Here is a 14,916-nt window from a genome sequence, read left to right as displayed (position 1 = left end):
CATATGTGGCAGAGATTTCATAATGTAGGATATTCTGTTGTTGAAAGGCTCCTGTGACACCTTTAGACTAACACAGCTATTTGTAGCACAAGCTTTTGTGGATTAATAGTCCACTTCATCATGTGCATCCAGTGACATACTTTGCTCCATGAAAGCTTAAGCTACAATAGATCTGTTAGTCTTAAGGAAGCACATACTGTACCTCTTTTTAATTTAATTTTTGCCACAATAGATTAACACAGCTGCCACTCTGGAAGTTCATACATAGTTCATGAAACCCCTCCCCCCCCCAAAAACCCCTTAGCAATGGAGCATGCAATAAAGGAAATGTCCAAGCACTCCCATCTCAATCACTAGTGAATTCGTATTAAGCACATTATTTTATTGACACCATATAACAAAAATACAAATCAGCCAGTATGTACACAGTTATGATGTTCCAATTAAGACAAATTAAAAGCACACTTTCCATTCTTTTGCTAAATTCAAGGAATTTGTTTTTCTTTATTCAGTCCATTAAAATCCTTGTGAACATTGTCTGTTATCTATAGAGTCTTGGGTTCAGGCAAATATACTTTCCCCCAAAGCAGTGCAAGCCAGAGCTGCAGAATGGCCGACTACAACTGTGGCCTTTTCTGAACAAAAAACTGCCATTTTTAATTACCATGGAATGCATGAAGATTAGACAGCATCTATATTCCACTAACAGACATGGATAATATTGTGCTGTGATTGACAATGCAGCTACAGTAGACTCGCAAGTTGCTCAGGGGTTACATTTATAAAGCCAAAACAACATATAGTCAGAACAATCCCTGAACCACCCCCAGCATGACCACCCCTCCCCTTCTTCTGAAGCTGGTATGCCGAGTGGGCCTTTTAAGCCTCACAAAAGTCCCAACAAGATCTTGAGGAGGCCTCCAGAACACATGATAGTCTTCCAAAGCCCAGTAAGCAAATCTGAGAACGTAACAGCTCTCTGCCTTGTGTGCATTTAATTTGTGTGATGTCAGCTGACCGGCTGCCAGGCACATAAAGCTGTATTCACACAAGTTAAATGCATGCAGGGTGTGAGTCTGTTGTGTTTAAAACTGAGCTACAGTAACTGTAGCAAAGAAATAAGTAAATAAGTCTGCCCACAAGAAAAATGCAAAAATTTGTATTATTCGTTATTGTCAAAAGTGTCACAAAATAGGAAGCTTACACACCTTTTTGTTGTATTTTGGTTTGACTAAAAAAGGGATTACCTTGGCATGAACATATCAAAATAATGTGTGAAATATGACTTTGAAAAAAACCTAAGTTGTTAAACTTTAGCCTTAATATGCTAATGTAGATTAGTAGCTTAATCTCATGGAACCAGTTTCCTGGTTCAGATGTCAAGCTAAACCATAGTTTAATGAGAACTTATGCAGCAAAGTCTTCATCTCAAATGCCGCCACTCCCAGTCACCAGCACACGTGTGAAGTGGAGCTGGGAGACTTAGCCACAGCTTGTTATGTTATCTAAACTGACAAGGTGCAGTTAATGTCAACAATGGCTTGTTTGCAACTTCAGGTGTTGTTTCGTTTTGGGAAAGGGGGACAATACAATTCTTGGAGAACTAATGGCTATTGCATTAGCGCTACAACATGCGTGGAGTGTGCCAAGAACTGACCTAAGAGAGCACTGGATCTCAGTAAGTATACGCTTCATTCGGATTTTCACTGGGTTCCCCTAAGCAACTGTGCTTTTGTTAAACACAACATTCAAAAAGGAGCACCCACATGTTTATAAAATGATCAGATTATACTTTGGTTTCCATTCTTATTTGGCTATGGCAAAACTGTTTTACTGTACTGTAGAGTGGTCCGGGCTTTGGCAACTTAGAAGAACCAGTCTAGTTGTAGTTGATCCTTTTTTACATACTCAGATACAACTCAAAAGTCAATCCACAGAAGATATTAAGAGTCAAAACATTGCTACTCAAAGCTACATTTGTACAATGGAAACATTCCCTACAATACAAGTGGTTATTTTAAAAAAAATAATAGATATATTTACATTTAGTTTCACATTGACATTGATGATACCATACAGAATGATCAACATCTAAAACATACAATTCTTAATATTTTGACATTTACAAGGAAAATCGGTTGCTATGTTTCGAAAACAAAATAATGAAGAAACATACCTTTCGGAAGAAGCACCCAGACCACACTATGAATGGCATTTAGAAGGATACAATGTGGCAATAAATCTTTAAGAAAGGGACTGGGGTTTTTTTGGGGGGGGGAGCAAGAAGATCATTTGGGGGGGGGGGACATTTCTCAACTGCTTTTAAAAATAAGATGTGACATACAGAGGTGAATGGAGTATGAGTCATCGCAGACAAAGGACAGGAAGATGCCCACTACATGTTAAAACGGATGAACCTGATGTGATGAGTGGTGAAATTCCTTGACTCAGTGAAACAATAAGAGGTCTCATATACTGAGTGCTCAATTTCATACTTCATAGTAAACATGGCACAAGTGTTGTATTGGTGAAATCATTACCTGTGGTCCAACACAATCATGTCCCACCTTTATGAAAATTAACATATTTAAGCAACCAGGCTGTCTGTCTGTCTTCTTGTTATGACTTCCGTCTGTCATAATCGCTGACCATCCTCTTGATGTGTGCCAGTTTGCTCTTTAGTACCTTGCAGTGAGCTTTGCGGTTCTTATAGTCTGTTGACTAAAACACAGAATGAAAACTGTTAATAAATGAAATAAATCATATTTCATCTTAAAAATGCTAGAATAATATACAGTAGTACCTCTACTTACAAATAACTCTACTTACAAATTTTTCTACTTACAAATGGAGCTCCGTCCGCCATCTTGGATGCGGTTTAGATAGGATTTTTTCTACTTACGAATTTTTAGATAGGGTTGCTTCGACTTACGAATTTTTTCTCCCAATGCATTCCTATGGGATTCGACTTACAAATTTTTTCGACTTACAAATGTGTGTTCGGAACACATTAAATTCGTAAGTAGAGGTACCACTGTACTGTCCTACTCATTCAAAGTGATCACTGTCAGAAGAGACAAATGAGCCTATTCTGAAACTCTCAATAGTTTTATGAAGCCCTTAAAACAATGAATAAGCAGAATAGGCACCAAGGGATATGACCTCATGAACACATGAGTTTGAATTTTGAATGTGTAAATGTCTAAAGACAATGCATAAAACAAGCACCCTTGGATGCAGAGCTAGATAAAGAGTTCAATGGTTATTGCTTTTGTTTAAAAACCAATGAAAATTTCTTAAAAAGAAAAAAAGTAAACAGAAGGAACATGTATGGCAGTCCAATAGCTGTGCTTCAGTTTTAAAAGAGACAGGACACACCCAACATTAGATTCTGTCCAATATTGGTGCAGGGAGGGAAGCACCCCAAACAGCTAGAGTCTGAACATACTTTGGCTCTGTATTTGACAGGGACAGATGCAAGCCCAACCTCGGCCTTCCCTTGCTCTGCCTCTACAACCTGAAAAGTGGTCTGAATTTTGGAATACCCATCAGGTCAGAGCCAAAGTTTTAAGAGCTGGAGCTGGGAGGCAGAGGCTTGCTATGGCTATGAGCTTGTACCTGGACAGTATAAAGCCAAAACAGATCTTAGCCTTCTGCCAAACTCTGGGGTGTGATTTGTCCTCTCTCTTAATAATAATAATAATAATAATAATAATAAATTTTCAGTCAGAACCGGGCTCAGGACGGCTCACACCAATAAAATTACAATAAAACATAAAAAGCAATTAATTAAAATACAGATTAAAATACAGTATTAAAATTTAAAATGCAGCCTCATTTTGAGTAGTCAAATTCAAGCCATGAGGGAGGAAAAACACAGGGGTCAGACTAAGTCCACCCCAAAGGCCAGGCGGAACAGCTCTTTCTTGCAGGCCCTGTGGAAAGATGACAAATCCCGCAGGGCCCTGGTCTCCTGTGAAAGAGCGTTCCACCAAGTTGGGGCCAATACTGAAAAAACCCTGGCCCTAGTAGAGGCCAATCTAGCCACCTTATGGCTCGGGATCTCCAGAATATTGTTGTTTGTGGAATACTGCAGTGACTAGTGTTTTTGAATAAACACCACAAGCTTTTTAGAAGACAACAACAATTGCAACAGGTTTCAGGAAGCAGCCACTTCAAGTCTGCAAAAATTGACAATCCAGCCGTACTTCTTTCAAAGTGGGTTACACAGCCTGCTGCAACAGGAGATATCTTGGTTTTCGCAGGGATTACTTAAGTAAACTACTTACTGCCTTTATATCCTTCAGTCGGTTGTATTCTTCAGCAGCAGACTACAAGTAAAAATAACTCAAATCAGATAACACAAACACTAGCAAAAATCAAAAGCAGAATGGAGGCAGGCTTCGTTATGATGCATGTATAAATATTTAACTATTAAACCAATATCTTTGTTGGTGACAAGAACAGCTGCAGGAACATAAGGAGAGTCCGCCTGGATCAGGCCAAAGGCCCATCTGGGCCACCATTCCTTTCTCAAACAGATCCCTATGGAAAGCTTGCAAGCAGGACTGTTTATCTCAAGGAGTTCCCATCTCCTCTGATCCTTCACAAATATGGACTGGAGTGGAGACCACACACTATTTGGGAGTGGGGGAGGAGAGGCATAGTTCAGTGATAACCTACGGGCTTTGCATGCAGAATGTCCCAGGTTCAATTCCCAACATCTCCAAGTAAAGCTTGCAAAGACTCGTGTCTGAAGCCCAGGAATGGCAATACTCAAATAGACAGACAAATGGTCTGACTCTTTTTAAGGCAGCTTCCTTGACTCCTATAACCCCCCATAAGCCACCACCAATCAAAGATGACAACATTGGGATGGATGGAGTAATGGTTTAATTCAGCCTAAATAAGGAGCGTTTTCCAGGAAGCTAGCTGATAGGTTATTTGGGGGGGGGGTCAGAGATAGCCACTGTAGGAGTCTAGAGTGATTGACCGCAGACAAGGGCCAGAGTCTCTATCTTTGCTAAAGAGGCTAGAAAAGGGGATTGAGCAACAAGCAGCAGGAAAGGAGACAGAGAAAAATATCCCATTATTTATCAGTGTATTCACTCAAAAGCTGACTCAGATCATTCAGAAAGAAAAAGGAAGCAGCAAACATTGTGCAGTCAGGCCCATAAGTCTTCCTCAGAGGTCACCAACATTAAATACTTTCCACGTTGCCAACTCCCACAACACTTGGGATTCTTGTTGGATGAAGTAGGTTAGAAAGTTGGTTTATCAAGCATGTTACTTCCTCTAAAGCTACAGGCATTTGAGTCCCAGTCAGTATTAGTATTAAGGACTGCTTTCTACATTACAGTAAATTATATATCTGTCTTTTCAGGTCAAAGAGCAACATCCTTTCTTCGGAAAGGGAAAACTGCTTACAGCCACCTAAGCCCAGGCATAGGCAACCTTGGCTCTCCAGATGTTTTGGAACTACAACTCCCATGATCCCTGACCACTGGCCCTGTTAGCTAGGGATCATGGGAGTTGTACCGGTAGTTCCAAAACATCTGGAGAGCCAAGGTTGCCTATGCCTGATAGCCTAAGGGAAGCCTAAGGTTAGAGTTGGTTTCAACAAACACTGCATTGATTATTATGAGTTTCTTTCCTGGTTCCTTTTTAATTACAGTACCACAGGCTTTAATAGCCTGTGATTTTTTAAGGGGAAAGCATACGGGACTAATAATAGTTGTCCATAGGCTTCTTATATTGTGCTCAACATCAAAAGCCACATTTCAAAAAAACAACGAAGATCCATAAAAAAATACAAATTTGCCTTCACCAGAACACCACTGAGTCACTTCACCAAACTTTTGCTCTTTTCAGTGACTCTTCAAGGCAGAGCTCTTTCCTTGACCTATTGCTTAAGAATGTTTTAAGTGGAGATGCCAAGGATGGAACCTGGGTCCTTCTGCATGACAAATATGATGTCCAATGCAATGCCCATCATCCATGCTGGGTGGGGTTGATGGGAGTTGGAATCTGACAACATCTGGAGGGATATCCCACCCTGCACAGCCTTAGCTGGACTGTAGTTCTGGGAGATGGGATGCAAGCAAATTTAGTGCATATTACAGCACATGTGCAGATGCAGACATAATTCTAATGTCCAAAATTCTCTCAAGAAGCAAAAGGTGTATGTACCACTAAAGCAACACTCTTATATCATAATATATTTCAATGAATGAAATTACCCTATATTCTTCACTGTCTTCAGGGTAGTCATCCAATTCTTTATCAAGACGAGAAATTTCTCTGCTGATTTCATCAAGCTCTGCTTGCAACCGCTTGTATTCTTGTAGACCTGCATCGAAATCTCGCTTGTATGCTTGCCTTTGTTGATCCGATGATACAGGTGGATATTCCCTGGATGAATAATGATTCAAATGGCATTGTTTGTAGAAATGGAGTGGGCAGTTGCAGAGAGACTTGCTGATTTAGCATTTGTTTATATAGAAAGTTACTTCATGTCAACGGTTTCTGCAGAATATTGCAACACTTGTCTTAAAAATGTAATTTAACAAACAATATCACAGCATATTTTTGAAATGAACTTTACAATCTATATAACTTGATTTGATCAAATGGACTACACAAGTATTTCACTGAACACTTCCTATTTTTTGCAGTCATGAAATGAAGGAGAACCAGACAGGCAACGTACCAACGTGCTTATGGTATGCATATTGTTATACAGTAGTTTTTATACTGAGTAACAACCCTATATAAAGTAATGATGGTAGACCATTTGCAACTCTCCTTCAGCAAGACTTCAGTTCCTAGAAATTACCACCACTATTTTGGGCTCCATCTTCTTTCCATGTACATATAGTTATCCAAGAAAATCTCTCTCTCCCACACACGCACAATATGTATTCCACATACTATGTTTTTTTGCACGTTGATTGGGCACATGCATGGAAAGGCCACTGTTTACTTAACAAGCAATGCAAGCTTTCCTTCATACTTCATTATCTTGGCTGACCGCATGAGTTGCCATAGTTACGCATAACACACTTGAGTTTCTATCTCAGGTTACATAAAGAGTAGCTAGAGTGCATTTCATTTGTACCTCTTGTATTTTGAAAATCGGTTACTTTAAGTTTTACTTACAAAAAGGACCATTAATCAAGAATTTCACTAACTTTGTTACTAATCTGATTAGCGTGCGGTATATTTATTTAATCACTGGTCAGTTTCACCTATTTAAACAGTGATCCAAGAACTTTTAACCAACTGAATCATATCACTGAAACACAGGAAGAGCCATTTCTGAAATCTTACATTCTTGTGACCAGATTCTAAAAACAGAGACCTTCCAAGTATGCATACAAGCAGCAGCTCAGGATGAGTCAGTTTCAGCAGACAGTTTTCAGAGGCTAATAATGTTCCAAAATATGACATCTGCCTAAACCTCCCTTCATTTCCCTGCTCTGCCCTAACATACAAAATTGACACCTTAATAGGTAGGTAACACACAGAAGCTACAGCAACTAATTTTTCAATCCCATCACATTTATGTAAAATACTTGTATTCAAGCACAGACAGTGATACTTCCATCAGTAGTAGGAAAGGCACTGCACTTATATTTTACCTGCTAAAATACTAGCTTTTCACTAACAAGTAGGTTACTTCTGAATTTCATATCGAGTTTCCATTTATGCGAGTGGAAACCTAGAAAGTGTGTTGGTAGAAGACTGTGTCCCAGTGTCCTTCATAACATACACAACCTGTTAAACCAGGGGTCAGCAAGGTTCCTCTTGCCTGAGCGGGATCGGTCCCGCGGAGATCCCTCCATGGGCTGGATCATGCACACGATTGGGCGCGCCCACAATTTCTGGTGTCTGCGCATGCGCAGATGAGATTTCCAGCATCAGCACAGGTGTGATTTCCAGCGCCATGGAAGCGAGTCCTGCGCCGCACTGGTTTAGCACAGCACGCGAGCAGGCAGCTCAGTTCGGGGGGCGGCTCGGGGGCCAGTCAAACGACCTCCACGGGCTGATTCCAGCCCATGGGCCTTAGGTTGGTGACCCCTGTGTTAAACCTTCATTGTAACCTGCATCAATCTGAGTTAGAATAAGTGGGGTCCTCTGTACTGATGCTCTACAACCAGGCTGCCATTAACATGGTACCAATGCCCAAGTTTTATGGAAATGTCCATACCTGTCCCAGTCCTCCTCCAGTTCATCACAAGACTCTCCTCCAGTGGTATAATCTGCATCATAGTTCTCGGTGTAGGTTCTCTTTGCTCTTCCTGCTCTTCCTTTTTGTGCTGGCTCCTTAGCTGACCCATTGTAACTGCTAGTGTTGGCATACTGAGGTGGCACTGGGCTCTTTGTTAAATTCACTTCAGGTATCCTGTTACAAAACAAGAGCAATTCATTTCCAGTTTCATGCCAAAGCAGATATTAAGAGAGACAAAATAAAGACTGCTGGTTGTCAATGCTAGGCTCCTTTCTTTGAAGTATACCTTTCCCAATGTTAAGATTATTTTCTTCATCACACAAAATGACATTATTATATAAGAGCTGTTGCATTAAGTCAGATCGACTAATGCAGCAGGTAACAAAGTCAGCAAAGTCATGCCAGATACTTTCTGTTCAGTAGCATAAGCTGGTACCCTTTTCTTAAAATGTTAAATCAGAGCAACCCCTGTAATTCTAAGGGCTCAGAGGTACTGTTCAGCTTTAGTAAACTAATGATTAAAATGGGAACAAAAGGGACCCACACACTGAACTTAATGAAATAAAATGTTGCACACATTTGCTTGACCGTTCCTTAACTTTAAGTATGCTGTCAACCATCAGAGTAATCAAAATCCCAACCTTTTACAAGTTGTACACATTTAATCCCCCTGGCATTTACAGAAAATAGTTGACTTCAAGAATCTAAGGTTTAGAAACAGACAAAATGGTATTAATTATTGTTTCCTTTGGCACACACACAACAGTCCTCAGATCCTTCTGTAAGCAAACCTCAGTCTGTGCAAGTAAAACCACCAGACATAAATCCTGCCTTAGTTTCCCTCATCATCTTCTGTGTTTCGTCATGTCTTTAAAATTAAATTTTACTATGAGTATGGTTCTGACCCTCCCTGCTATAGCCGCACTTTGGGGGCAGGTTTGGGGAGGGTCATACCAATATTCATAACAAAATTATGTAAACCACCCTAAGACGTGTGAAGGTGGTTTACATTTAACTTAGTCTTTAAGTGACAAAACAAGAGTGGCACAACTTGGGTGAGGCACATTTTGGCTGGCCCTGATAGCCAAAATGGTGTGGTTTCTAGGACCTTGCCTTTTGCTTTCAGTGCAATCCTGGGTATATTTATTTGAAAATCAGTCTCGTTGCATTCATTGGGTCTTACTCCTAGGTTAACAGGCATAGAGTTGCAGCTGTAGTAATTGACCTTATGCTGTGTCTTGATTCGTGATATTGCGTGTGCTGAAGCTGGTCTGTGACCGTATTAATAAATTCATTCATTCATTCATTCATATCTTATGCTGTGTCTCCATGGGAAGTCAGGCACAATTTCCAGCTCTATTTTTGGGGAACTGGGGTAAGAGAACAGGAGTTGGTTTTAGCAGGGACTAGTTGAGGTGGCTTGAGCACCAGTCAAACAGCTGCCCCAAACCTTCCTCTCTAGCTGGTTTGCCTGCCATGCCATGATGAGTGTTTTAGCAACATAGCCTTCCTTTCTAGCTTGAAGGTGGTGGGGAACACATCTTCTCCTATCTGCGCAAGGGTGATCCCTGCCCACTTCTAAGCTACAAAAAAACTTGACTGGGCTGGTAGAACACTTTCCAATGCATGGCGATAAAAATATTGGCCCCCCGCCCTGGTCAATTTATTTTCTGAAATTAGACCCCAGATGACCGAGGGACTTACATACGTATTCTAGGTTAAGACATGGTTGTGAAACTTCTGAATGCTACTACTGTAATGTGACAAGCCGCCCCACCCACCCCCGCCCAATGAATGCAGTGTTTTTATTTCATTCAATATAGAGACTGAGAACATTATGAAATCTTCACTTGTGAGCTAAATCTGCAAGCAAGGTGATGTTGCTGCACCTCTCAAAATATGGCCATCAACCTTTGACAACCTTTCATTACAGCACTATTTCATGTAATATGTATGCAAGGACTGTCCTTATTCCATTATGTTTATTTATAAACACAATAACTAACAAGTTCAACTATGGCTATCTGCCAGACAAAACATAAGTTACAAAGGCAAGCTGGATGAATGACATATTTTCTGATCACCAGTTCCTCTTGAACCCAATTAAAAGGTGATACATGGGGGCAAAGTTATGATAAACCACCAATACATCACCTAGGGCAGTGGTAGCCAATATGATGCCCTCCAGATGTTATGGACTGCAATTCCCATTAATTCCTGCCGTTGGTCATGCTTGCTAGCCTTGATGGGAGTTCTAGTCCAAAACATCTGGAGGGCATATTACCTGATGTAAGGAACACTTGATGAGCAAGTGGGCAATGGAAGCAAGTCAGTTTTCCAAACAATGCAGCCAGAGAATATTACAAGAGGAGCAACCTCTTCAAGCAACCTCTACAAGCCCAGAGGATAACATGATTCTTTCAAATCACTATGCTTAACGCTCTCCCAACACACCCCTAAGTTGATATTGGCTCTTGATTAAAAGCTTTTTAAAAATTTCCACACACCCAAGAACTTGGGAGTCAATCAGCAAGAATCTTTAAAAAAAAAAAAGCTGTTCAGTATTTACAAGATGCATGAAGGAAGACAGGATAGTACTGCTCATTCTTTAAAAATCCCTAGAGTTAGGATTCTTAGTGCTGCTTTAATGTTTCTAGGTGTTGGCTTTATGTTATTGTTTTCATCATAAATTCCCTTACAAAATGCTATGAAATGCAGGGTGCAACAGTGAAAGAACAATACACCCAAGGGACTAAGTCTGTAATCCTATGCCTTTATCTGACAAGAAGTCCCACAGAACTCAGCAAGACTTGCTTGCAGAGGACTGTAAGTGTATGTTTACTTCCTAGGTTATCAAAATGCGGATTAGTTATCCTTATCCAAATACTTATTAAACAGTGGAGGACACACATGAAAAGTAAACAGCAGTGTAACCATGAAACTACGCTCCTAAAATCACAAGGCCTTTGCCTGTTCTCTCAGGATGTGTGAGTGTGAATGTGCACATTCTACACTTCATAAAATATTTGCACTTTTATTGTTAGGTCTGCATACCTTGGAATGTATACCCACTCAGGCATCAAGCCTTGCTTTTACCTCAGAATAAACACTGAAAAGAAAAAAGCTATGCACATCCCTGTTAAACACTAACAAATACAGGTGAAACTCAGAAAATTAGAATATCGTCATTAAGTGCATTTATTTCAGTAATGCAACTTAAAAGTTGAAACCAAAATATGAGATAGATGCATGACATGCAAAGCAAGATATGTCAAGTCTTTATTTGTTGTAATTGTAATTATTTGTTGTTAGGCAGATCAATTATAAATGGAATGTAATTAATGAAATGCAATAGCAATGTTTATTTTTGTTTTATTGTAACTATTTGTTTTATTACTGTGGAATTTCCAAAAGAAAGCATTTGTAAAAATTCAAAGAAAGATAAGAAATAAGCTGCATTACTGAAATAAATGCAGCTTTCGACAATATTCTAATTTTCCGAGTTTCCCCTGTAAATCCTGCATATGACAAAGTGATAAGTAGCTACGAGATGAGGATCAACAGTATCCTTTTTTCTTTTTTCAAACACCCTTGTCTCTTAACTCTCTGGACAGGTCAGATCCAAGAGTTATTTATTTATTGAAGTTTTCCTATCCCCTCTAATCTAGAGCACTTCACATAAGAAAATCACCTAGCACATACAATAACCATAAAAACATTACGTTTAAATACAACAGAGCAGCAGTGATACATTTCTTTATCCCCCTCTTCTGGAGAATTAACCCTTCACCCCATCCTCAACATAGCTACACCTATCTGCCAGCTGTTCACGTAAACTAACTCATGATCCAAACAAAGTTGTAATTCAGATCCTGGGATTACCGCCAGTGTCAGAATTTGGGCTTTCAAATTTCAGTGGCACCCTGTGTAATGCCAAAATTTGGTACCCAGTGCAGGTGAACCAGTTACACTCCCCTAAATCTGCCACTGTTACTGCCCCCCCACCCCTTTCCACTGCAGGTCAGTGTTAGTGTTTTGTCAACAGGAATCTTAGTAACTGGTTAATGTTCCGAAGGGGGGTGGGAATGATATCACAACCTGCTTTGAATTGCTTAATATTGATCCTGTGTGGTCTTTCTATTGCATTGTGTCCATTCAAGCAGTAAAAAACAGGAACATTTATACTTACGGAGTAGCTCTGTAGCTATTGTCATTATATATCTGTTGTACAGGAACCTCAGAAACCGAGTAACCCACAGAACTTGCAACTCGATCTGTATAGTCAGCTACAGGCGAAGGTACTGCTGGCTCCGGATTTATGTTCTTCACCTGGAAGGACGTACATGTGTTAAGATAAACACATAATACTGAACAGGATACCATCATCCCAGAGCAAGCAGAATACTTCCCTCAGCTTTTAATTGACTGCATTTCAGATTCTTAAATGGCACAAAATGTCAGGGGGAAAAACATTATCCCTTTGGGTATTTAAAGAAAGGATTAGACACCACAGTAGAGAGCTGAGCCCACAATGCACAACTAAAGAACAGGTTGCCTGCCAGCTCTCTCTGCCCAAAGGGGTTATAATAAGCAACTACACTCAAGGGAGAATTATGCTGTTTTTCAAATGCCAAAATTTTGCACCAAACTAAGGCTGCCTCAAATGTGCATGTTGAGAATAGGGCTTTGTACAGATTCACTCTGGCTCCAGTGCGCTCCCATTGCTGGTGTTTGAAACTGTGCACGCATGACGTTAGCCACTATCAATATATATCCTGTAGGGGTTTGAGAAATACTGCTGTTTAATGCCTCATACAAGCTTCCATCCAATTTACAAATTTAAACCACAGTTAAACAGCCATTGTGCGTGTGCAGATTACAGCTTCCTGAATAAGGGTTTGGGGAGTTGCTGGGGTGGGGAAACCTAACAGGCAATGCACATTCCTGTCCCTTCTTTGGTGCATACAGCAATGTGCAAATGAGACTTGAAATGCAGCAGAAGAAACAACCTTGCTATGATTTAAGCCGCTAATGCATATGTCACTTCGGAGTCTCTGCCATTCAGCCATCACATGGGTGTTTTTGTTTGTTGCAGAATGGGATGCACAGTGATCATGTATTCTTAGTCTGACGCACAGGTAAAGAGATCCGAGATGAGACACCTTTCTAGAGAAGTCATTCTCAAGAGCCCCTCACACACGGGACTACAACTGGAACAAATGCTGAACTTGAATTCAACATCTCACTATTATGTCTGCTCGTCAGCACAAGCATTCCTGCTTACTAGAACAAATGATATTCCCTTCCCCTTGTGTACTGTTCTGAGGTTCTCCCAGAGCTGTTTGGGGGTGCCCAGGGTGCTCAGGGGTAGGAGACCGGGGGAGGGGGAGACCCATTGTTCTAGCAGGACTTGTTGTACTGGTTCCTGCTACCACAACTGTTTACTTGAATTGGACCTATTGCAGTGACTTTTATATGCCTGTTGATGGAGCCTGAGAATTCCCAGTATCCCACACCAAGAACACCAAGAGCTTCCCACTGGGGAATCCTCTTTCTTGACTCATCAGGAAAATACAGGCATTTAGTCACCTTCTCTGCTGTAGAACAACAGCAGGTGATGAAATGCACACATTAAGGTTCATTTTAAAAAAATCAATATAAACAACTATCGCACTAAAATGAAAAACAAACAAACCAACCCAGTAGTCCAGGAATAACTCAGACATCAAAACATAACTGGCTAATTAAAAGCTTAAGCAAGCTTAAACACACAAACCAAGTCAGCCAGTAGGAAAAGCTTTCAACCAGAGCCACAATTTCACCTCTCAGCAACAAGCTATCACCAAGGGAGCCAGGGAGCCCACTCTGGGAAATGCATTCCACAGAAAAGGCTCAGCTCTCTGCACCCTCGCTGACCTCACCCAAAGCAGACTGCCCAGAGCAGAATCCAAGTGCCTCTCCCTTGAGTGAGTGGCTCTCTTATCAGCCAACTTCTCAGTTCAAAGAGCTTCCCATGATGCAGCTCTGACCCCCAGGCATGCTGGCTGAAGGCAAGACCCAGAATATCAATCCAGAGCGATCCAGGTCAGTTTCCAGGCTGATGCATGAACAAATGAAATCACCCAGTCTCAGGAATGTTCAGCCCAAGGTGGCAGAATTTGTAATAACAATTCCAACTATAAGATACCATGTCATAAAAACAGTGTGGGTGGGGGCAGCCACCCTGGCTGTGACATCTTGCTAAATAATTCTAGTCATGCCATTCTGAGGTGGGGCAGGAGTTACATATGGAGTGTACCACTCATATCAAGAGACACAGAACACACGTAGTTCTCTTTTAAGGCATAAAACACCCACTAGGCAGAAATTTCTCTGCATGAATTGGAGCAGCTCTGACCACGAGAGATTGATGGCTAAGTATTGGCAGGGAGCCTTCTTCAGCTCAACAGCTGCTTTTCCTGTTGTCTGTGGGGAGGGCTGCATGCCAAAAGTGGGGCATGGCTACCCCACCCCCTGCTCACACATGCTTTTTAAAAAGATTTTGAAGTGGGTAAAAACAAACAAACCCCAAACCGCTAACAACAATTAGGATGGAAAGAAACCTTAGCCTACCTGCAAGCAGGGATTTTCTGGGATCACAGTTGGGGACCGAAGGGTTAACTCTCCTCCCAAGCTCTGCCTGGGGG

The 14,916-nt window shown here is 40.9% G+C and overlaps 1 protein-coding gene across 5 annotated transcripts in view; it reads right to left on the bottom strand.

Moving 5' to 3' along the window:
• Positions 1-361: 361 nt before the first annotated feature.
• OCLN (occludin) overlaps positions 362-14,916 on the bottom strand; it is a 30,779-nt gene continuing 16,224 nt past the window's right edge. For all 5 annotated transcript variants that reach the window (XM_035099561.2, XM_035099558.2, XM_035099557.2 and 2 more), the window contains exons 5-9: positions 12,420-12,559; positions 8,210-8,404; positions 6,240-6,411; positions 4,290-4,331; positions 362-2,721 (exon numbers count right to left, since the gene is read on the bottom strand). In XM_035099561.2, the coding sequence (XP_034955452.2) occupies positions 2,620-2,721; positions 4,290-4,331; positions 6,240-6,411; positions 8,210-8,404; positions 12,420-12,559 (651 nt within the window). In that variant the 3' untranslated portion in view covers positions 362-2,619. The remainder of the gene's footprint in view (positions 2,722-4,289; positions 4,332-6,239; positions 6,412-8,209; positions 8,405-12,419; positions 12,560-14,916) is intronic.

Source organism: Zootoca vivipara, chromosome 11, assembly GCF_963506605.1.
Source record: "Zootoca vivipara chromosome 11, rZooViv1.1, whole genome shotgun sequence".
Lineage (NCBI taxonomy): Eukaryota > Metazoa > Chordata > Lepidosauria > Squamata > Lacertidae > Zootoca > Zootoca vivipara.
The sequence above is the reverse complement of the archived record's forward strand: the minus strand, read 5'-3'. Positions and strand labels throughout refer to the sequence as shown.